The sequence below is a fragment of the Chiroxiphia lanceolata genome, chromosome 5 (assembly GCF_009829145.1).
Source record: "Chiroxiphia lanceolata isolate bChiLan1 chromosome 5, bChiLan1.pri, whole genome shotgun sequence".
NCBI classification, from domain to species: domain Eukaryota; kingdom Metazoa; phylum Chordata; class Aves; order Passeriformes; family Pipridae; genus Chiroxiphia; species Chiroxiphia lanceolata.
This window is the reverse complement of record NC_045641.1, coordinates 74824375-74847566: the sequence shown is the minus strand read 5'-3', so window position 1 is coordinate 74847566 and position 23192 is coordinate 74824375. Positions and strand designations below refer to the sequence as shown.

General features: G+C 41.8%; 1 protein-coding gene across 1 annotated transcript; it reads left to right on the top strand.

Annotated features, from left to right (window-relative positions):
- The first annotated feature begins 35 nt into the window (after nt 1–35).
- On the top strand, nt 36–23175 carry SMC1B (structural maintenance of chromosomes 1B). Its single transcript, XM_032689307.1, has 25 exons — nt 36–329; nt 2079–2267; nt 2807–2919; nt 3551–3754; nt 4161–4399; nt 4866–5124; nt 5429–5569; nt 6385–6467; nt 6962–7169; nt 8129–8314; nt 8724–8903; nt 9912–10058; nt 10657–10794; nt 11277–11393; nt 12666–12772; nt 13510–13651; nt 14411–14556; nt 15568–15721; nt 17107–17205; nt 18070–18226; nt 18952–19106; nt 20481–20632; nt 21044–21113; nt 21983–22093; nt 22318–23175. Exons 1-25 carry the CDS (start codon nt 221–223, stop codon nt 22426–22428), a joined length of 3717 nt encoding a protein of 1238 aa, XP_032545198.1. The 5' UTR covers nt 36–220; the 3' UTR covers nt 22429–23175.
- The last annotated feature ends 17 nt before the right edge of the window (nt 23176–23192 follow it).

Below are 23192 nucleotides of genomic sequence, written 5' to 3'. Positions count from 1 at the left end.
GGAATGGGCGGGGCTGAGAGGGCGGGGCCGGGCCGGGCTGGGCCGGGGTGGCAGGGCTGGGTGGGCGAGGCGGTGCCGCTCGGCCGCGCTGAGGGATAAAGTTGGGCAATAGGGGCCGGTTGGGGCTCCCCTGTGCCCGCAGGCGAACCGCGGAGAGTCACCTCTGTCGTCTGTGTGCGGGGTGTTGAGGCGGGGGAGCTCCCGCCCGGGCGCCCCGGGGATGGGTTACCTGAAGGTGCTGGTGGTGCAGGATTTCAAGTCGTGGCGCGGGCAGCAGGTGATCGGCCCCTTCATGAGGTTCAACTGCATCATCGGGCCCAATGGATCAGGTAGCGTGTGTAGGGGCCGGGGGCAGCGGCCCCACGAGCCGTCAGCGCCGAGCTCGCAGGCTGCGGGCACTGGGCCCTGTGGAGCTGCTCAGAGTGTGCCCTGCAGGCCGGCGGCACACGGAGAAGCCCGGGCGGCCCCTGCTCGGCCCGGGGTGCAGGTCCTTCCAAGCGCAGTGTCGAGCTGTCTTTGTGCTTCCCAGGCCGAGCAGAAGGCCCGGTTTGCAAACGCACCTTGTCTCGGCCGCCCCACTCATAGCTCAGCCTACAGTGGAGGTTTTACTTCACTACTCCGAGTTGTAAACTGTGGCAGTGGAAACCTGCTCCTCGGTGGCAGTGTGTAGGTTTTGCCATGCTTGCCCTGGAAAAGCTCTGGAATACGGGCCCTGCCTTGTAGTCCGGCCCAAGGGAGCCGAGATTTTGTAAGTGCAGCTCCACATTGTTATCCTGAAGTGCTGCAACTTCTTAAAAAATTATTCCCTTCTTCCAAAATCTCCATTCCACAAGTTGAATTTTATCCTGCATGTCCCCTGTGATAGGAGGTGAGGGTTGTCCTGACAGAGCTGCATGGATGGGCTTTGCTTTTCATCTTAGTTTTTCCAGATTGTTCATGGTTTAGTCTGTGATTTAGGTTTTTAGATCCTGTAGTTTCTTCACTTACCTGATTAAAGTAAGACCATGAATGTAAGTTCAATATATTTAGCATTGCTATAATGTTCTTTATCATCCTATCCCCACTGTTCTGTATTGGGAAGTCTCAAAATTATGGATACTTTTTCCAGGTTCTCTTCCAGTTAAATGCGAATACATTTTATAGATGAATCCAGGGAGAAAAATTGTGACTATATAATCTCTGAATTGCGTCTTTTTATTTATCTATTATCTATTTAACTCTTTTCCTCCTAGTATTCCTCCTTTTCTGATATTTTTGAGAATAAGTCAAAATAATGCCCAAGTACCAGAGTTTAAGGCTGAAAATCATTAAGCGGTCAACAGAAGTGCTCAAGGCTAAAGGGGAAAACCAAAAGAGGATTCCATTAGGAGAATTTCTGTGGAAGGACTGTGACCAGAGAGCTTTGATGCTGTGGTGGATGGATCTGGGAAAGTGCTTGTGTTCTTCAGGAGCCTGGTGTTGTAGTGGAAAGTTGTGGCTGGCGTGCTCATGCAGCAATGCTCCCTCATTGCATTCCAGAAAGGACACAGCCAAGGAAGGAGTGTGATGTGGCTCACTCAGATGGAGAAATGATCTCTGGATAACCCTGGGGGAAAAAAAAAAAGATGTTATGAAAAATCAGTTTTGTGATGATTTTTATTACAGACAGGCTTATTTTTTGCTACTGGTGTGTTGTATCTTAGAGATGTGTTTCTTTATTTGCAGTAGGTTTTCCTCAATAAAATCACCAAATCCCAGAGTGGTTTGGGTTGGGAGGGACCTTAAAGCCCATCCAGTCCCACCTCTGCCATGGGCAGGGACACCTTCCACTATCCCGGGTTGTTCCAAGCCCTGTCCAACTTGGCCTTGGACACTTCCAGAGATGGGGCAGCCACAGCTTCTCTGGGCAACCTGTGCCAGGGTCTCATCACCCTCACAGGGAGGAATCTCTTCCTAAAAAAATTTAAAAATACAGAATAAGAAGTAGAATTAATAAAGAAATTTGCAATTCTGCCTATTTTTTTTTTTAGCTGGTTGTTAATCAAATGCCTCCTTTCATTTCTGCCACGTGAAAGCCATTTTTAAAAATTTCTTTTAAGGGAAATCTAACATAATGGATGCTGTCAGCTTTCTGCTGTGTGAGAGGACAGCCAATCTGAGGGTTAAGAGTGTTCGGGAGCTCGTTCACGGAGCACATGTTGGGCGACCAGTGTCTTCCACAGCCAGTGTGAAGATGGTGTACTGTGAGGAGGATGGGGAAGAGAAGACATTTGCAAGAGTTATCCGTGGTAGGTGGTGGAGACTGCTGCAGTCCTGTCTGTTGTCTGATGTATGAAGGCAGATGTATAAATGATGTATAAATGGAGACAAGAAATGCTCAGCTCGGAATTTCAGATGCCCAGTGTCATTTCAGAGCTGGGTGGGTTAATACTTCAGTATTAATACACAGTTTGGTAGCGGTATAAATGAAAAAACATGCTGGGGCCAGTTAGTTAAAAGATTCAACAAGTGATTATTATATGTCCTTTGCTCTCTGTGTGTCTGTAGATATTCCCTTGGGATCTGTAGATGGAAATGGGGGCTGAAACCTTGCTGCAGGCACGAGCACTGGAGCACACCAGTGCCATTTGAAAGCGTGAAACTAGAGTTTTCATACAGAAAACTGGAATTATTGAGAGGAAGAAAGGAATAACTGAAATCTGTTTTCTTCCTTGAGGATCTTGCTCCGTTAAATTGTGTTAAATTGTTCCACTGGTTTAGTTCTTTTCCAGTGGGTTTTGTGTTGCAGCCGTTTTCAGCAGTATTTTTTTTTTCTTTCCTCCTTCAGGCAGTTGTACTGAATTTTTTTTCAATGACAAGGCTGTCAGCCGATCTGCTTATGTATCCGAGCTTGAAAAAATAGGCATTCTTGTCAAGGCCAGGAACTGCCTCATTTTTCAGGTGAGCATTCAAGGTACTTTGTAAGGAAAATAAAAGCCTCTGGGGTTATTATTTCATAGATACACAGTTATCTGTTTGATAGAAAAGAGGGCACCCTTAGCTAACTACTGACCTCGACCAAGAACTACAAGACTACAAAATAGAAATAATGGGGTTTGTGTGTACCTGACTGCACTAGTAAGAAAGAAGCTGATCTGGAAGAAATTGTGTGCTTGTATTGTTCACAGGATGTAAGAAAATTCATGTCTCTATAAATGCTTAGTGTGCTCAATTCTAGGAGTGTTAGGAAAAAAGGAATTTCATCTTAAAACACTTCTATCAGTAAAGATGCATCAAAGTGTAAAGGATATTTTGGTTCAGATTGAGGGACTGAAAATTCTACTGGGAACTAACCCCAAGAATTTAATGACATGGGTCAGAAGTGCCTTAGCCTTGTGATGAATATAATTGTCTTCCTTACAGTTGCTGAGGAAGACACCCTAGGAAGAACTGATTTTTTTTCCCTCTTACAGAAACATTTATAATATAAATGGAGATCCATCTGTACTATATGCTCCTAAAGAAATCCATTAGGCAGCAGAAGGATCTACAGTGCTGCATTATTTACTTTTTTGGGGCCATTTTGTTTTAGGGAACAGTAGAATCGATTGCAATGAAGAAGCCCAAGGAGAGAACTCAACTTTTTGAACAAATCAGTAATTCATGGGAATTGGCCGAAGAATATGAACGAAAAAAGAAGAAAATGCAGCAAGCAGAAGAGGATGCACAGTTTAATTATAACAAGAAAAAAAGTGTTGCAGCAGAACGGAAACAAGCCAAGATAGAGAAAGAGGAGGTAACTCAGTTGTTCCTTTTTTTGGTTGTAAAGATACCAGATTTTTATCAGATCTTTTATGGGCTTAAATACAGGTGGTTTTGTTGTTTTTTTTAAAAAAACAACCACACATTTCTGTTGTGCTTGATCTAGGTGGTTTTTTTTCAGTATAGCATACTATATAAGAATTTGGTATAATTTAAAAGGTGGAGGAATACATATAATAAAATCTAAATAAATGAAAGCATAGGTTTGCTAGTATGATTAATATAAGTATTGATTTAAATGTTTGAGTTTTATGATTGGTGCACATTACTGAAATTACAGCTACTGGTACAGCATCTTATTTCAGTTTGAACTTGAAATTAGACTGATAATGATGGAAAATCATTTTTATAAACCATAAATGAAATTTTAATGTTGGTAGGCAGAGCATTACCAGATGCTAATCAAGGACCTGTATGAAGAAAGGATACAGATGAAGCTTTTTCTGCTTTATCACAATGAAAAAGACATTGGCTTCCTGAAAACCAGTTTGGATGAAAAGAATATGGAGGCTTATACCAAGAAAGAGTCTCTTTCTGCAGCAGAAGATTCATTTAAAGCCAAGAAAAAAGTGCTTGGTGTACTAAACAGGGACCTACAGCATATGGAAAAAGAAATGAAGTAGGTTTTCCCATCAGACTCTGTGATAGTTGAATTAAAGCATGATCTGCACTGGGAATTGCTTGGCAGGTGTGCATTTCCTGTTGCACATCTGGGTGAGAACCCAGTGCTTGGGGAGCCAGTTTTGTAGTTCACTGAAGTAATACCTAGACGTGGGTTTCACCTCCCTTGCCATGCCCAGGTTGTCAGTAATTTCATTATATAAATACCTGTTTGCTATTACATTTTAGAAGGTTATGCTTCACTTCCTAAATGACTGTTTTCAGTGGATATAAAAAAAAAAAATCCCCTCAGTGGAAACCCCTTGCAGGTGTGGTTGGGAGGGAGGGTTCTTCTTTTCTCTCCTCCCTCTCTCCCCTTTCCCTTGCTCCCTTTTGCTGCGTGGTTTTGTTGTTTTGTCTGTGTTTTGTGGTGGTTGGCTGGTTGGGTTGTTTGTTTCGGGATTGTTTTTGGTTTTGTTTTTTAGGACTCTGGAAGCATCACTGATTCAGCAGAGACCCCTGTATATAAAAGCAAAGGAAAACACGTCCTACCAAATCAAGAAAGTAGAAATGTCTAAAAAATCTCTGAGGGACAAGGAGAAACAGTGTGATAAGGAAAAGCAGAACATAAAAGAGCTAGAGATAGAACTGAGTGATATTGAGAAGGCGTGGAGAGCGTTTGAGGAGAAAGCTGAAGAGGAGCTAAAGCAGAGAGCAGCACATGTTGAGCTGGGAGAAAGTCAGGTGAACTGGGAGGCCCAAAAGCACTGGTTACTAGAGAAGTCCAAAAATCCCCCCCCTAAATCACAGGGAAACCATTATTTCACCAATGACCTGTAGTTTCTAGTGGTCCTTTTGTTCTTGAGCTCAAACAAAACCAAAATTGCAAGTTGTGTATAGAGACATGGTACCCTGTGGGAGGGCAGGACAGAAAACATTCAGCAGGGTGAGAGTGTGACAAAGTAGGCAATTGCTGCTTGAGGCTGGAACAACATGAATCTTCCCACTTTCCAGGGAGTTAATTTATGACTTCTTTGGTTTTGTCCAGCTGGAGCGTTACAGAGAGCTAAAGGAAACAGCAAGAAAGAAAGTTGCTACACTAACCCAGCAGATGGAGAAACTTCGTTGGGAGGATAAAGGAGATCAGGAAAGGCTGAAACTTAATCGGAGGAAGAAAAATGAAGTCGAGGTATTTGTGTCAAACTAGAATTATGTTCGAAGGAGCAAAACGTGTCCCTGCTCCTCCCTGGGGTATTACTGTCTGTGGAGGTGTGCTCTGAGCTTTGACATAATCAAATCCATAGCAGAGGGGAGACATTGCAAGTGTTAGTTCAGTTGTATGAGAATTCTCATACCCTTATCTCATGGATATTGAAGCAGGTGCACAAAGAGGTTGACTCTCCATCCCTAGAGCTATTTAAAAGGTCACAAGAATTTCAGGAGTTAAATTAAGGCTTAATAAAATGCATAGGTAACAGTATTTTTTTCTTTTCATTTGCTTTAATTAGTGTATGTTTTTTCAAAGGGAGTAACTGAAAATACTTGTTTCACTGTTGGTTTTCAGTTTGGGGTTTTTTTTTGCTACAGTGTTTTGTGTCAGTTTAGAAGCTCTGTGCCTGCTTCTTTGTGTGTCCTTAGGAAAAAAATATTGATGTAGGGCCAAGAAAAGCACCTATTTTGTTTTAACACCTGCAATTTACTAATTCTACGTTTAAAGTTGTTTTGAGTGTTGGTGTCATGATTCTCTGTCGTAAAGAGGCTTTCTCTAAGCTGTAGCTGAATATGAAAAATCCAGTAATGGCCTTGATAAAACAATTTCCCTTTATTATTCATGGTGCAATTTGACATCTATTATTGCAAAAGAGATGCTGTGACTTCAGTGTGAAATACCAGTCAGGAGGAAGAGATCTGCCTCAGTGCTTGTTCTGAATTAAGAGCTCTCTATCTCGCTGTGAGCTGTGGTTTTCTGGTTTGTTTTGACACGTTCTGTTTGTGACTGCATAGGAAATCATAAAGCAGACTGTGGAACAGATAGAGGAGCATAAGAAACGCATAGAGAAGTTGGAAGAATATGCCAAGATATGCAGGTACGTGTAAAAAATTAAAAGCTCATTTGATTTCTTGTGTATTAGATATTGTCAAAAATAACACAGCATGTTTCTAATTGTTTTCTTTAAAATTCTAATAGGAGTTAGAATTCTTACTAATTCTGCTTAATAGCTTATTAAAGTAATACGGCTATTAAAGTAGCTGCCAAAATGAAGTAGGAAGTATGATGACTAATCCATATTTTATTTGAACCAGTTCTATAATTACTTCTAATTTCTTGCAAATTATGTCACTGTGGGTATGGGGCTGTTAGTGGACAAATTTAGCAAGGGAACAGGGCAGTTCTGTTGTTGTGCTGCTTTAGAAAGCATTAATACTTACCTTGTATATTAGCTCAGTTCTTCCCTCCTGTGTCTTGTCTTCTGCCTGGTTTTTACTCCTTGTGAGGTAAGGTGACTGCAGAATGACCTTAATTGATGCTGCAAGTGTGTATAAATGAAATAATGCTTTTTATTTGTGCTTCTGTCCGAAGCGAATCGTTAGCAGAGAAAAAACAGCAGGAGGAGCTGCTGGCTGAGGAGATTGAGACCTCCACAGTGAGAATGGCTGAAGTGAATGAGGAGCTGAACAAAATCGTTGGGGAGCTGCAGAATGCCAGGATGGATTACCACGAGGGCAGGAGGGAGCAGATGAGAGCAGAGATCCTGGAGAGTCTCAGAAGGCTGTACCCGGATTCTGTGGTAATGGGATGGCCTTATTCCAATGCTTTATTTTACAGCTGAGAGTTCTGCCTTAGGCTGAGGGAGCAGCTGGGCTAAATTGGACAGGCTGGATCCCAGTGGATCATAGTAGGCTAGGAATTTCCAGTAGATGAAATGTGAAATACCTGAATATGTTATTCCTGAGACAACAGCGTGAAAGACCTGTCACAGCTCATGCCAGTTGTCTCTTCATTTGTTTAAATTTGATAAGGATGAAACTGTACATTTGCAAGAAGAGACCAGTAGCTACATGTCAACAAGCAGAAAAGCTGTTCTTGCATGAATTCAGAGGTTATGGTGTTCAAAGTGGGCATCAGTAGGTTCAGTCCTTCAGAAAAAGCTCAACTGTGCTTGTAGTGACAGAAAGGGAACAAAAGATCTTTTGGGAGCATGTACAATAAAGAGCTAATTAGTCTTACTTAATGGTGTTACTTAATGATTATTTGGACTATGCAGTACAAGAAAAACTGATTTTATTCTGTTAATGCTACTAAAATAAGCAGATACTTCTTTTTTGGGTTGAAACTGGAACAGTGCCTCACTTGCTGCCATTTTCCAGTTCTATTTATTTAAGACCTTATTGTCATTTTAAGATCTTACCGAGTGTTAGATATTTCCTTTCTCTCCAAAAAAGATGCTTAGCTAACTTTGTCACTCTCTTATGCTTCTGGAATTGTATGTAGAGATTCTCAGTAAAACACTGAGATACGTAACTGCAACCTTAGAGAAAAAATTAGATCCCCTCAGAAGGCATACTTTGCATGTTGGGTTGATGACTGCTTCAATTTCTGTTTTTTCTGATGCACAGCCATTGTGAGAGAGTGCAGCTGGTAGATGTGTAACACATTTTCCTCTTGCTGCTTCAGACTCTTGTGTGCAGAAATATTATTCCATGTCTAAAGTAGCGTATTAATTTTTCTCAATATTTTAATCTTCAGTTTGGAAGATTGCTTGACCTGTGTCATCCTATCCATAAAAAATACCAGCTTGCTGTTACCAAGGTGTTCAGCAGATACATGACTGCTATTGTTGTTGCCTCTCAAAAAACAGCAAGGGATTGCATTCAGTTCCTGAAACAGGAACGGGCCGAACCCGAAACGTTTCTTGCTTTGGATTACCTTGATGTGAGTACATTTTTCTTTCTCCTGTCATCAGCAAGTTTATACACTTGTAAATCTTGATACTGGATCATTTAAGCTTCACAAAAGTAGGCTTAAGTGTTAAGGCACAGGACTTGGGAAGTGAATTTTGTGGGGCTCTTGTTGGCCCACTGCTCCAGCCTGCTGAGGTCCCTCTGGACGAGTGTCTGGCATATCAGTCATTCCTCCCAGCTTTGTGCCATCAGCAGATTGCTGATTGTCCTCCTCCTTGTCCCTTTCTGAGCACAGGAGTGACACTGGTGTGTCCCTAATCCTCAGGCACCTCTTGCAGTTGCCATTCTGTTACCTGCACATCCCGTGCCCAGATCTCTCAGATTTGGGCCTGCTTTATGGTGACAGCAGGAATTCCAGGCACTGCTTCTTTGCTTTCCAGGTCAAACCAATCAATGAGAAGCTGAGGGAGGTAAAGGGAGCTAAACTGCTGGTGGATGTTGTGCAAACACCATTTGCTCCACTGAAAAGAGTGATTCAGTTTGTGAGTGGGAACAGTCTGGTCTGTGAGACGGTGAAGGAGGCCAAACACATCGCCTTTGATGGACCAGTGAGGCTCAAGGTGAGGAGCTGCACTTTGCTGCGTGTGTTTCCCACTGCAGTCATGGATTTGATGCCATTTAAATCATTCTTTTCTACATGTGCTGTGAAGGATTGCAGGTAAACACAGAGTGGTGCTGTGCTGTCTAATCCCACACAAACAAATCACCAGATACTTCACGTGGTTATGTTTGCCTCTGTCTGGTAGTAAGTTTAAGTGGTTTCTTGGGAAAAGGGGGAGGCAAATTGGAGGTTAAGAGTCCAAATATGCTTCTTCATATGTCCTTGTGATAAGGAGGGTGAAGGAGGGATAATCCTGCACTTAAAACTGCCTGATTTAGAAACTCAGACTATCTTGTGAGGGTTTTTTTGAAGAAATGCTTTCAAAAATCTTTAAAATATCTGCCAGAATCTGTTGGTTGTAGATGTGTACTGTGTTAAGGACTGGAAGCTTCTCTGTTACTTCCTGCAGTTGTCTCTTCTTATTCATAACTGTGTTGCTGCAGACAGTCTTTTATGCACTTAGTGTAAACTGTTTAAAATCCTGATTAAAACAGCTTGAAGTTGAAGGTGAGTGTGAAATCACGTTTACTTGGAATCAGGTCACTAAAGCACCCACGTTCTTCACTAAAATTTGCCCTTCTTGGGTACATACAGGCTGTTTCCCTCTCCTCCATTATCATGGGGCTTGGTTTGTTCTACTGAGCCAGACAGAACCTTCTAAGTGCCAGTGTACACACAAGTGTCTTATACTAGTTTTCTAAATACAAGGAAACGATAAAATTTCATTTCATTTGCTGATCAGTTGTAATAATACTAAAATGTGATTAGTGCTAAGAAACAACAGGCATTTTCTGTGGCTTCATGTATCTCATGTTAGCAGGCTTGGTACACGAAAAAACATTGAAGTCCACCTCAAATGTGGTTGTTGCTTGTTTGACTGCCATATCTTGGGCACTACTTCATGGGGTATTTTGGCTGATTTTGTTAAGATCTATTTGGGTTTAATTTTTTTTTTTTTTCCTTCCAGACAGTGTCTCTTGATGGAACTTTATTTTTGAAATCTGGAGTGATTTCTGGAGGATCCAGTGATTTAAGATTTAAAGCTAGATGTTGGGATGATAAAGAAATGAATAAAATGAAAGAAAGAAGGGATAGCTTGATTCATGAGTTAAAGGTAGGTCTCTTACTAGCACTTACTGCAAAAGTATTGGAAGTGTAGAAGTTGTCTGACTCAATTCAGCTCTGGGAAGGGGATTTTCTGAAGAGGTGATTTTCAAAACTTGTAGAAGATGCAGACAGGACACAGTAGCTGTTTATCCTCTTGCAGTTAATAATAATCCATTGTACATCTTGTCCTTAGCTGATGGAGTGGTTCACAGATGGAGAACCAGGATAACACTCTTGGTTCAAACTGCCTCCAGGAAAAGGAGCTGCTGTTCAAAGTACCTGGAGACTTGCAGTGAGCAAAGATGATGTGATCTGTCAGCATGAGAGTATTTGCATGGACCAAAACCTTCCAGTGTAAAACTATGTCATACCTCTAGTGCTTGTTTCTATGAGAGGGATGGAGTAGGAATTTAGGAATCTGCAAGCGGATGCTTCCCGTGGAGAAGTAAATCTGTTACAAAATTCCTGTTGGGTATGAGCAGTGCTGCCAGCCTTCACCTTGAATGAGGCCTGTGTCAGTGAGGCTGAAATCTGCACATGACTCATTTTCCAAGAGGTCACCTCGTGTTTACAGTGCTTTTTCTCCCATCCCAACCCTTCCCCAGACCCTGATGAAGACCAAGCGTAAGGAGGCCGACCTGAAGCAGCTGCGTGCCCAGAGCCAAGGAACCCAGACACGGCTCAAGTACTCACAGAGTGAGCTGGACCTCATTAAAAAGAAACACCTTGCCAATCTCTACATGGTATCCTGCCAACTCTTAATCATTCTCAGCTTTAGTAATTGTATTTTTTAAGCTGTCATTACCTGTGAAGTAAATGCTACTTCCTTACATGTTTTTTTTTAATTCAGATCAAGTTTTACATGCAGCAGTTACAACTGAGGGATTGATAAAATATAAAAAGCAAGATTAGAAAGTACTTTACGTGAGCCTTTTTCTATTTTAGTTTTTAAATTTGGATCTCTGGTAGCTTGGTATATCATTTAGTAGCCTTCAGAAGCCTGTAAGTCAAAGTGCACTTTATGTGGTGCTTAGTTTGCTTTTCTGCTCATTAAAACTAATCATTGCATGCAAATTGGCAATGATAATGGGTAAGTGGCATTTGAGAGGAAAATAAAGGTTTTAATCAGAAAAATACAGTTAATCTGGAACAGAGCTGTCTCTTAATTTCTAGAAAGTTGACCCTCCTGTTAAGAAAAATTACCATATTTTTCCTTTCTATCCAGGAAAAATCAAAGCTGGAAAGTGAACTGCTAAATATTGAGTCTCAGCATGACATGCTGAATGAAGGAATAGCACAAAGAAAAACAAAAATAGAAGAATTTCAGACAAAAATTAATGAGGTAATGCCTTCTGTCAAAACTGTGACAGCCTATGCTGTTATGCTGCAGAAACTTCTTATGTTCCTGCTGACTTCTAGAACTTGGGCAACTTTTAACTTTATAAACAACTTTGTCAACAAGAGTTCTAAGTTATTCCAGCAGTCATCCTCTACCTTTCTTACCAGGCTGGCTGTGAACAGAGGTGTACTTGGATGTTAATGTGTCACAGCTCTGCAGTTACTCGAGGTGTATCATACACATGTAACTTACTTCCTGGCCTCTGCCCCATTCTCATCAGTCAGCCTTGGGTTAATCTGGCTGGAATTCTGCCTGGAAAAAGGAACCAAAACTGCTGTGTGTTCTCTGTCCTGCCTGTGGTGCAGGCACGAGGGAGTGCAGATGTCTGTCATCTGCAAGCACTGGCACTGTCATTGATGGTTAGGCTCTGAGAATTCCAGACCTGGGGAATTTTGCTTTTGCTTGTTCTGAAAATAAAATTAAAAAAAAAAACACCACCAAACTGAAAAATAGAGACTGGTCATTGCTTTCCAAAGAGTAGTGTAACTTGAAGTGGTATTGTATCCCTGGCTGAAAAAGCCTGAGTACTAAAGCAGTGTAAACATTACCAGGTTCTGACCTGTAAAGTTCTCTTAAAAGTTTGTTCAACCCATTAGGTTTCCTTTCCAATAGGCTGTTGCTATTCTTCATTCAGTTCTGTCTTACACACTCTACCTAATATTTGCCTGCTTAAATTTTTCATAAAAATCTTAGGACTGGTTTTACCTGAGGCTTTTGTTAGTATGCACTGTATAATTAGGAAGTGAAATATTCCATGGCACTGTTTTTGCTGTGACTTTGCTATAATTGGAACACAGTAATTCATATTTATGGATCCCTTGAAAGGGTTAAAATGAAGAACTGAACTGCACCAAGAAACCTGGTGTATCTGATAGTGTTCTATCCAGCTTTCTCTTCTTCAGCTGGCAACAACAGGCAAAACCAGGGCAGTTGGTCACAGTGATTACTTTAATTGCCTTTGGAGTGACCAGGTGCTGTCAAGAAGAACTTAGATGAGAGTTACATCTTGCAGATCATATGCCTTGTGTCTGGCATTTGGACTGAAAGAGTTATTGGAAAATTTCAAGTACAAATTACTTCTCAGTACTTGTTTGCTGTTTCTTAAAGTACCTTAAAAACCCAGCCTGCAGCATGAAGCGATTGTCCAAATGTTTTACACCTGTGAGTGACTAAACTTTTTTTTTTTTTTTTTGCTCTGTTTCTCTGTATTCCAAGGTGGAAGACACTGTTTTCCGGGAATTCTGTGAAGAGATTGGTATAGAAAACATCCGTGTGTATGAACAGGAACACGTGAGGCAGCAAGAGGAGATTGCCAAGAGAAGGTGGTGTTTGGCACTGATATGTGAACCAGTGGCTGGGATTAAATTGGGCACACTGGGCTTTGGGAAACCCCAGCCCAGGAAATATCACAAAAGCCCAGGAGACAGTAAAAGGTTCCCCTCTCACTGCAGGGGTTAGTTAGGGATTAGTGACACTGCCATGCTTTGGGCTTATGAGACAGTTCAGAGTCAGTGACAGCTGGCAACAAACTTGGAAGGTAACATTTGCTATTTTGGTAGCACTGCTGTAGAAAAATAAAGCAAAGAATAGTTTTCTAAAACCCACATTGAAAAATGGCACTATCCCAGATTGAGAACAGCATGAAGGGTCACTCATGTATCCAAAATCTGAAGGAGAACTGGGTGTAGGATGCAGGCATTTGGTATGGGAACATGATCTTAAGGACAGCAGGCTCTGAGGTTTCTCGCGGGCAACCTCATCTAGTATTTGTCTGCCAGGCACATGTCACAGGACCACAGATTTGTGCCTTAATGAAGGAGAATGTTGAACTAGATCCTTGAACTCCAGTGTCACTCTCCATATTGATGTGGCCATATTAACTGTTATCACTGTATCCTTGTGGTGTGGTGGACCCAAATGTCTGCAGGTTTCTGTGCTCACATGGAAGATACAAAAATGCAATCTGACTGCTCAGAGGGGAAATGCCTTGTCCCAGCTTACAGTCACAGTTAGGAGCCTGCTCTGTCCGTGCTGATTTGAAGTCCTGTGCTTTGCCTAGGCTGGAGTTTGAAAGCCAGAAGACCCGACTGAACACTCAGCTGGAATATAATCGGGATCATCTCCAAAAATTAACAAACTCAGTCAGCAAGTTGAGGGAGACCATAAAGAAAGATGAAGCTGAGATCGTCAGGCTACGGGAGGTAACTCTGAAATCAGTCTCTGCCTCTGGGACTCTTTTGGGAGAACAGAATGCACTGAGTTACAATATTTAATAAATGTGATGCTGAGTAATTCTGCAAGGGGTTCATTCAGTGCTGACTTTGTATTTGTTTAAAAAAATGCAGATGCATTTTAACCTCGGAATAACCTGCCATGTTTGGGTACTTACTAATTATTCAAAATAAGCTTGCTCAGAATTGTGTATTGTTGTGTGTACAGTGTTATACTGTGTTCAGTGTTATGTGTTTAATTGATACAAAAAGGCAGCATACAGCTAGAGATAAAACCAGCAGCACGTGGCTCAGATTCAGTAGAAGATTTCATGAGTAAAACTAAACGACTCTGGTGCTTTACATCTTTAAGGTACTTCACAGCCACTAAGATAATTCTGTGAAACCAATTCAGATTTTTAATTGAGGTAATATGGATGGATTCCTCCTTCCCAGTGTTCTTGATTCCTTGTTGTGCTGATGGTGCTTGTTAAATAAACTATGTTTGTGGTACACAGAAAAGGGAAGGAGAAAAGATCTGTAATAGTGCTCTGAATAAAAAACAAAAGTGAAGTGTATAAAACTGCCACAAAGTGGAGGGAAAAAAAAATCCCACAGTGCCTTTCAGATTTTGTGTTGTAACACATTTGAATGTAACAGGTTTAAACTTATAACTCTTTCTTCCTGTATAATAAGGCTCCACATCAAGAGTTTTGATGTGACGTTAAAAATGTAAATATTTTTATGCAGGATGAAGAAAAGCTTTTAATAAAAGTGAATGAAATGGTGGAGGAGCAGCAAGAACTTAAGGATAGATTAAGTGCTCATAAATCTCAGGTTACAAAAAGCCAAACTGAAGTTGAAGAGTTCAGAAGGAGGATGTTAACTCTTAATAGGTAATTCCTACTTGTACTGCTGGGAAAATGGTTGATGTGATAATATTTAGAAGAGATTTGGTGCTCAGATGTTTGGATTTCTCTTGATGTATTTTCTTGTGAAAGACTTATTAGTGACATGGTGACTTGCATTTACAGTAGGTGTCAGTTTAGCAGTGTTTCTGGGCAATAGGGACTGACTTGAGGTGAGAGTGTAGTAGTTTACATTTGACTGGGGGCGTGTAGTTCCCTGGTAGTTTCACAGTTTGAGTTGTACAGCACCTTCAATTAATTGGAATTTTTTTTCTGATTTTATTGTTATTTTCTCCAGACTTTTCATGGGTTGGATACTTTAAACTGATATTAACTTTAGGCTCACTATTTTGTCCTACTGTTGTTTTAAATCAGCTGCTTTGGGGACAGATTAGACTTCAGTTTTGTTATGCTTGCTGATTATTGATGTGCTTAATGTCTCTTAATCAGGAGTTTAAGATAAGTTTAAAACTCCTGTTGGCACAGTGTGGTTAGATAAACTTGGGGAATTTTCTATGAACTCATGGACTGTATGCCTAGGAATTCATGTTAGAGTGTGTCATTTAACCATGTAAGATATTACATTTCTGGTGCTGGTAACTTGATGCTATCACAGGAATTTATTGCAAAGAATCAAGCTGTGCTTCAAGGAGAGTAGTGATAGAAGACAGTTGGTGGAATGTTCGAAGGATCACATCTCCCTCCGTGTTCTGCAGAGCTGAACAGAACAGAGTTGTAGTTAGGGAAGGTGGGGTTTGAACAGAGTGAGCTTGTCAGTGCTCTGAAACTCAGGCTCCCTCTGGAGTCCTGTGGGAGAATGGAGGGGATGGCACAAGTACAGCCCCGTTTTCCCGAGTTCGATGGGCAGTGCAGGGGAAGGAGCCCTCGTGGTGCTTGGGGACTGGTTTTCATGCTGTGTTTGTCATGCTGGTTTTCTCTGGATGTGTTTAGCAGTGATGCTTCTGCTCTTGAGTTGTTTTGTTCCCTTTGTGCATGTAGGGAAGCCACAAAACTGCAGAAGGAAGCTGCAGCTTTAGAAACTGCTCTGGAAGAGAAGAGACTAAAGAGACATAATCTGCTGCTCGAGTGCAAGGTGCAGGACTTGAAAATCAAGCTCCTCTTTGGAACACTGGATGACATCAGTGAAGTAGAGGTACTTAAAAACGTTTACAGAAGATAAATATCCTGGGGGAGCAGTTCCTCAGTCATGAATTTAAGGATCCTCATTCTTTCCTTACAGGAATATTTGTCTCCCATAGGAATGTTCAAACAGATGTGTTGTTTTCATGTGGTCAGGCCTCATTCGTTCAAGGGAAGGATTTTTGTTGCTTTTTGTAGGCAGAGATATTGTTTGCAAGTATTTTTGCTTGTGCTTGAAACATATTCCTGTGAAATATGTAAATCACCATGGTACCAGAAAATTGGTGTGAAGATGTGTAAGAGGACACGCAGGGGCAGTTCAGAAATATAAATAAATATGGCATATACATGGATTGAGATCAGATTAGGTCAATCATCCATAATATAAATGCTGTATAGGAAATGATCCTTTTGTCTTGAATAGATGCAGATATTCACAGAAATCAGGGATAGGCTAAGATAGAAACATTCCTGCTATCAGAGGTTTGACCCTCATTATTTGTCTCTATCTTCCCTCTTTTTCCAGCATATCTTTGGTGAGGAGAAATAAACTTTCTCCACTGTTGAAAAGAAAAGAGCTGTGAGTTTGGAAGGACTTCTAAGGAGTGTGTGAATTTGGAAGGAGTCTTGTTGAACCCCTTCCTTAGAAAAGTATTTTTGCTGGAGGATGGGTATGAACAGGGCAGCAGAAAATGCAGTGAGGTGGGGTGGGCAGTCTGTGAAGGGAGAGAAAAGAACTGCTCCTGATCAGAGGATGCAGGAGCTCAGCTCTCACTATTTGGATAAGGAAGAGCTGAAACCAAGGAGGTGTGAGCAGTAGGAAAACCAACTTGGATTCATCATTGATTTCACTGAGAAGACCAGCAGGATTTGGTGGTGGGAGAGGGACTGACAATGAGAGGTAGCACATGTCTCCTTTGAGGGAAGGTGGCTGTTAGACATTGAGGCTGCAAGGTCTAGAAGACACTCTGGTTGTGCTGTACAGAGCTGAAGCTCTTTCTGAGGCCAGCTGAGCAGAGGAAATGCCTCAGCTGACACCTTCAGAGCCTTCCCTTGGAAGGGGGTTGAATTATCTGGGGAATATAAATCCTTCCAATCAGGAGATTTACAGTATGGACATGGTTGTAACTACACTCCAAACAGATTGCTGCTGCTCTCATCTTGATTCAGACTGAGATTAGCAGATGTTTTCACCTTTGTTTAACAGGTGCATGGTTTAATTGGGCTCATGGGATCTTAACTGTTCACTCCCTCTAGGCCAGGGCAGGAGCCATGCAATACATTTACCTTGTACCATGTTACCACTGTCTCTTCATTTCAAATCCTTTCAGTTAATTGGTGTAACAGTTTAAAAGTTAACTGCTGTACTTCTGAACTGGAATGTCCCTCATCTTCCAGCTGGGAACTGAAACAGAAGACACCCAGACGACATCAGGGATCTATGAGAGGGAGGAGAGGATTCAGGTGGACTACAGGAGCCTAGCAGAAGACCTGAAGGTGATCTTTTTGCTTTGAAATTATTGCAGATGGAGTGTTTGATTTTCATTTTGGTAAAGAATATTTTATTTGTTGAAATTATTTGATCTTCACCCCTTTCTTTAAATGAAACACTGCTAAGCTGAAGTGCATGTGTCTGTGTGCTCTGGTTTTGCAATCACATGTAGCACTGCTGTGTGGGATTTCTGGATGGGTCAGACTTTACCTTTAAAGCTTCCCTGACCACAAACATGGAATTCAGAAAGAGTTAATATAGCCTTGGTTTTTCCTTCCTGCTTTACCTTCTGCCTTGAAGTTTCTACACTGTATGTTATGGCTCAGAACTCCAGGACCCAAGGATGACTGCTGGGGGTTGTTACCACTTCTGTCTGTGGTATTTGCAGAGACTGAGACTTCCCATCCTTCCCTCTCTAACAACCCATTAGGTCACATTTTTCTCAGCAGGTTTTGTAATTTTTTTTTCTCTGGAATCCCAAGAAAAGTAAGTAAATGTCAGAGGCCAGGTATAGGGCAAAGGATGGATCTGTCATCACTGGAACTTGTCTCCAAGAATTCCCTGAGAACCTGCCTTTGAAGGTTTTCTTTACAGATCAAGTAGTGAAGCATTAACCCTGCTCTTGTGTTGTATTGTGAAGTGAGGGAAGGGAGTTGCCTCTCTGTTTTAAAGGTCTTGTGGAAGAATACTGAGGACCTCATAGATTATTGTAAGAACTGAGGCCCTTGAGTGGCATTTTTTGGTTGTTTCCAGTTAAAGCTATCAATGAGTGGGGTAGTTGTCTCAGAAACCACAAGTGCTTGCCATGTGTGTTGAAGTGTCTTGGCCTGTGAGCCGATTGGATCCCTCCAGGATTCCTTTTTCTTCAGGACCTGCAATCTGAGAAGGACATGGAGGCTCGTCTGAAGCAGATGCAGCAGGAGATCAAATGTAAAGAGACCACTCTGCTGAAGACAGCTGCTCCCAACCTGAGGGCAGTGGAGAAACTCCAGATCGCTCGGGGCAAGTTCCAGGAGTCCATAGACGGTAACAGTCCTTCATGTCCATCTCTTTTGGGACTGACAGTTTACACCCTCTTCCCTGGCTTGGTCCTGCTGGCTTTGCCTCTTTCAGATACCAAGGTATTCTTTTGTGCTCAAGTGTTATCTCAGTTATTTTTTAATTATATGTAAACAATTGTTTAACATAAATGTGAGTATGCAGTTGAAATACAGATTGAATGACTGGAAAGAGACTTTGTTGCCTGAATGACATCATAAAGTATTTTCACTTGCTTTGTGAAAGTGAATGACTTTTAATCTTAACATTTTTTACATTTTTCCTACATAATTGAAGGAACTGTGTATGTTGTCCAGAACTCAGACACGAGCATTCCTTCAAACTGATGAGTATCCCCAGAGAGCATTGCAGACATGAGCACAGGAAGGGTTCTGGAGCTGTGCCAGGTCAATGCTGGAGCTGCTTAGGGCTGCCCAGCTTCCAGAAGGAATTAGGAGAAGAATTTTTTTCCTTGCTCCAATCGAATATGGTGTAGAGCAGGTGGAATACACCACAGCTTCCCAGGTTTTGGGGTCTCCATTTGAAAGGTTTCAGAGGAAGGAAACTCCTGGTATTGGTATTGCTCCCTGTATGTGCATTTTTTCTGCAGTAATTGTTTTCCTTGATGCTGCTTATGGTACCCAACATAGCTTTGTTCTGTGTATTTGCTCAGAGGCTTCTTACAGAGAATTCCTGTGGTCTTTTTTCCTCAGCTTTTGAGAGCAGCAGGAAGGAGGCCAGAACATGCAGGCAGGAATTTGAAGAGGTGAAAAAGAGGAGGTATGAGCTGTTCAGCAGGTGCTTTGAACACGCCTCCATAGCCATTGACAGGATCTACAAGAAGCTGTGCAGGAACAGCAGTGCTCAGGTGGGTCGGGGGCTTGGCCCAAGAGGCCTCACTGGGTGCTTTGTTACCAAAGTAACACTGGGGCTTTGCAAAGACAGTCTCAGTCCTGGAGAAGGAAATGGCACAAATAATAAAGATGCAGGAGTTCAGGGTCAGAGAAGGGAGATGACAAGCCAAAGCGTGTTGGACATGAGACAGTGAAAGGTAATCTCAATAAAATTGGGAACTGCTCAGAGTGGGGTCGTTTTACTCTTTGTGTTTAGCAAACTTACAAATTATCAGGACAGAAATGTGAAATGTAATTGAGTAATTCATTTAAAAATAACGCTGGTTTGCACATCTAGTGATACTGATAATAAGCAGTTAAAAACAATCATTAGTACAGACAAAACTAAAAATCATAAGTCAATGTTGAAGGTCTTGAAGCTCCTTGTATCCCACTTAAATATTTAGGAAACATAGACATAATAAGTTTGCAGCTTTTAAGAAACATGTAGAAAAATTGTCCCACAATTACCTTTGTTACTGTGCCTGTATTAATGCCAAAAGTGAAGAGGGAAATTAATGCCAAAAGTGAAGAGGGAACTCCCTAATGCTTTGGGTACATCAAGTTCCCATAGACTGTGGAGTGTTTAAGGGGTTCAGGATTGGATTCTTTTCTGTTTTAAAACATCAGATTCATCAGATTCTGTGTGTTCCCTCAACATGTTGTGTATTGGTTTGGTTTTCTTCTGCTGTGTCTGTGATCCAAGAGGAGACATTTGAAGTCAGGGTTAAGTATGGAAATTTCTCTTTTATCTGTCTCCCCCTGTGCAGAGGGGAAGAGACTTTTGTTTCTTTTATTAATGGGAAAAACAAACCACGTAGCCAAGATCTTACCCATTGTACTTTTTAGTGGTTTGGGAAAATGATAATTCCTTTAAAATAATACTTTCAGTTTTTGGCCCTGGGAACCAGGATACAAAGTATGGAGAAAGGCTGCTTGTATTAAAGTCTTTCTCCAGCTCAAAGCTGGGCTCTGTAAAGCTAACCTTCCACAAAAAAAGGCTAATTTTTCAAGTGTATTGTCTTCCAAGCTGCTTTTTAAGTCTAAAATTCTAATAACTAAAAAAAAGCAGTTACATAAAAGATGATAAAATCGAGTTTGTTCAGTAGTTGAAAGTGTGCAAATAACAAATAGGTGGTGCCATTTCCAAACTGGTTTTGTTAATGAGCCTCCTGCTTCCTTAACAAAACCATATTCCCTGGGAATTTGGTAATGCTGCTCTCAGGATGGATGGATGAAGCCAACTCCCTGATTTCCACATTAGCTCAGGCAGTGTTTAAACCCAAAACGTTCCCATCTTACTAATGTGATAAATGTCCCTGTTAACAACGCCATGTGTGTGTTCCCAGGCATTCCTGAGTCTTGAGAATCCTGAGGAGCCCTATCTGGAAGGCATTGGCTTCAACTGTGTGGCCCCAGGCAAGCGTTTCATGCCCATGGACTGTTTGTCAGGAGGGGAGAAAACAGTGGCAGCCCTGGCCCTTGTGTTTGCCATACACAGGTAAAAACACTGCCCTGGGATTGTCCAAGGGGGGAAAAGTGCTGTGGGATTCTCCAAGGATCTGCCTGAGTAAGTGACAGGAAGAGAGACAGTGTTCCATTTACAAACATGTTAAAAAACCTGCTAATGGAGCATTCAGGCATTACTAAAGTTCTTATTCTTTACCTTATTCTTTGCCTGTCATGACTTTAATATTATATATTAAATGTAGAATTTTATGTTAATTCTGAACTGTTAATTCAGTAATTGTGTATTATTTAATATTGCATAAGTAATATCTAATTATTTCATTAAAATAAATATAAATCTAATATTGCAAAATATTATCGGAATTTTATTAGAGAGTAAGTAATTAGAATGTTTGTTAACATTTTGGCTTCTCAGTGCAAAATATTGTCTTGCCTCCTGCAGCTTTAGGCCAGCACCTTTCTTTATTTTGGATGAGATAGATGCTGCCCTGGACAACTCCAACATTGATAAAGTAAGTTATCCTTTATCAGTATCTGCCACCTTTTGTAGAAGGGTGGCTGCTTGGACTGCAGGGTGTTGGGATGCAGAGATTGATTGCCCTCACTGAACCTGGTTTAAATTAGATTAGGTTTAGGGCTGAAGCAATGGTTGTGTGAGATACCAGCCATGGGAGAGGTTTAAATTCCTCAATCTAAGCATGTTTGATTGGTGCCCAAGCTGTGAATGTGAGAGAAGAGGTGAGGAGGGCGAAGGTGTGAGCTAAGTCTCTTTCCATTCTTTCAGTTTGAGGGTTTATTAAAGCAGATCTGCAGTAAATGGAACTATACTGTGAAGTGAATGTGAATTCTGTAACTTACTAAAGGCAGTTTTCCATTAAAAAATTATTTCCATGTCAAGTAGATAGAACTGTGCCAGTACATTATTAAAAATGTACTGGTTTTCCTTTAGACAGCATTTCATTTATATTGAGGGACACTGCTGTCTGCAGTGAACTAATACATATTTCAGATCTTATTATGTAGCCAGTAACAGACTTTACACACCTTTTTTTTTTTGTTAAATATTAAGGAATTTCCACTTTCCTTTGTAGTTATACTAGGTAAAACTGTTTTTCATTGGCACAGGCCTCTTTCTTTGACTTTATTCATTGGAGTGAATGATTTTGTTACGTGTTTTCAAAAAGCAGCAGATCTGAGGGCTTGTCTTGAGACCATGGCAAGTATCTGGCTTAAGAGTTGTTTATTTCTCATTTTACCCAGCTTATTTCATGATGGAGTTCTGCAGCTCTCACAGTTCAGTTCTCTCCTCGCCATCCCCTGCTCACAGCGTGGTTTCAGGCTGCCAGAACTAACTGAGGAAATGTTTGCTGTCTTTCCAAAGGTCTCGAGTTTCATCAGGGAACAGGCCCACGAGCAGTTCCAAATGATAGTGATTTCCCTGAAGGAGGAGTTCTTCTGCAAGGCAGACGCCTTGCTTGGAGTGTGTCCAGAGGTAACAATCCATTAGGACCAGGTTTTGTTCAGTGATGCTGGGGGTGGTGTGGCAGTGCTGGTTCCCACCTGCAGTGTTTGGTGGCTGGGTGTGCCCTGCTGTGCAGGGACAGGCTCCAGGGAATGTCCTGTGGGAGCTGGGGCTCGGTGTTGTCTCTCACACTTATGAAATGCTTATTTCAAGTAAGAGAAACGTGTTCCCTGCTGTGATCTCCCCCTTCCCAGCACGATGACATCATGTTCAGCAAAGTGCTGACCCTGGATCTCACCGAGTTCCCGGAGCAGGAACAGCAGGACAGGGCAGAGAAGCCCAGACGCAGCTCTGTCCTGGGGTAGCACAGAACCAGGGGACAGCAACAGCAACTGGGTTCACAGCTGACTGGGACAAATGTGAGTTGGAACGTGGCTGTTGGAGGTCGATACGGGAATGTTCACTTTGCAAGGGAAGCAGTTTTGTAAAACAGTCATGGAAGGAGCTGTTCCTCCTTCGTGCAGTTTGGTTGAGGGGTGAGAGCGCCCGAGGTGGTTGCTGAGGTTGTGCACACTGCTACACGAAGTTCTCCCCCAGTTTTGGGGTGTTTTGGCTGTAAAGATGAAGAGTGCAAGTTCACTAGCACAGCATCCCCAAGCTGGGATACAGAACACTGTTTGAGGGAGATGCAATCACTTCATCTGGCCTGTGTTCCCCCTCTGTGTGTGCTAAAGAGCTTCCCATGGTTTATGTTGTTCATAATAATTGTAATGTTCACAGAGCAGGTTCCTTTTGTCCCCCAGACTGCCTACACACACCTGCCTTGTTGTGTGCTGGGAGCCCTGGGCTTGTGCTTCCTGCTGGGCACACAGGAACATTCCAACCACATCCATGTGCCCACTGCTCCTGCAGGCAGCTGTTCATCAAACACTTGTGTTATGGCCACACTTCGTTAATAAATTCATTTGAGGCATGAATTTATGTGAGTGCCTTCATTGAGAATCCAGTGACAGACTCGGAAAGACCTCTGGCAGTGTGAAGGGTGGATGGAGGAGCAGCCTCAGTGGTGTCCAAAGGTCTCTGACCTACAGCAGTCTGGGTGCTGCTAATGCACAAGTCCTGGTTTGTT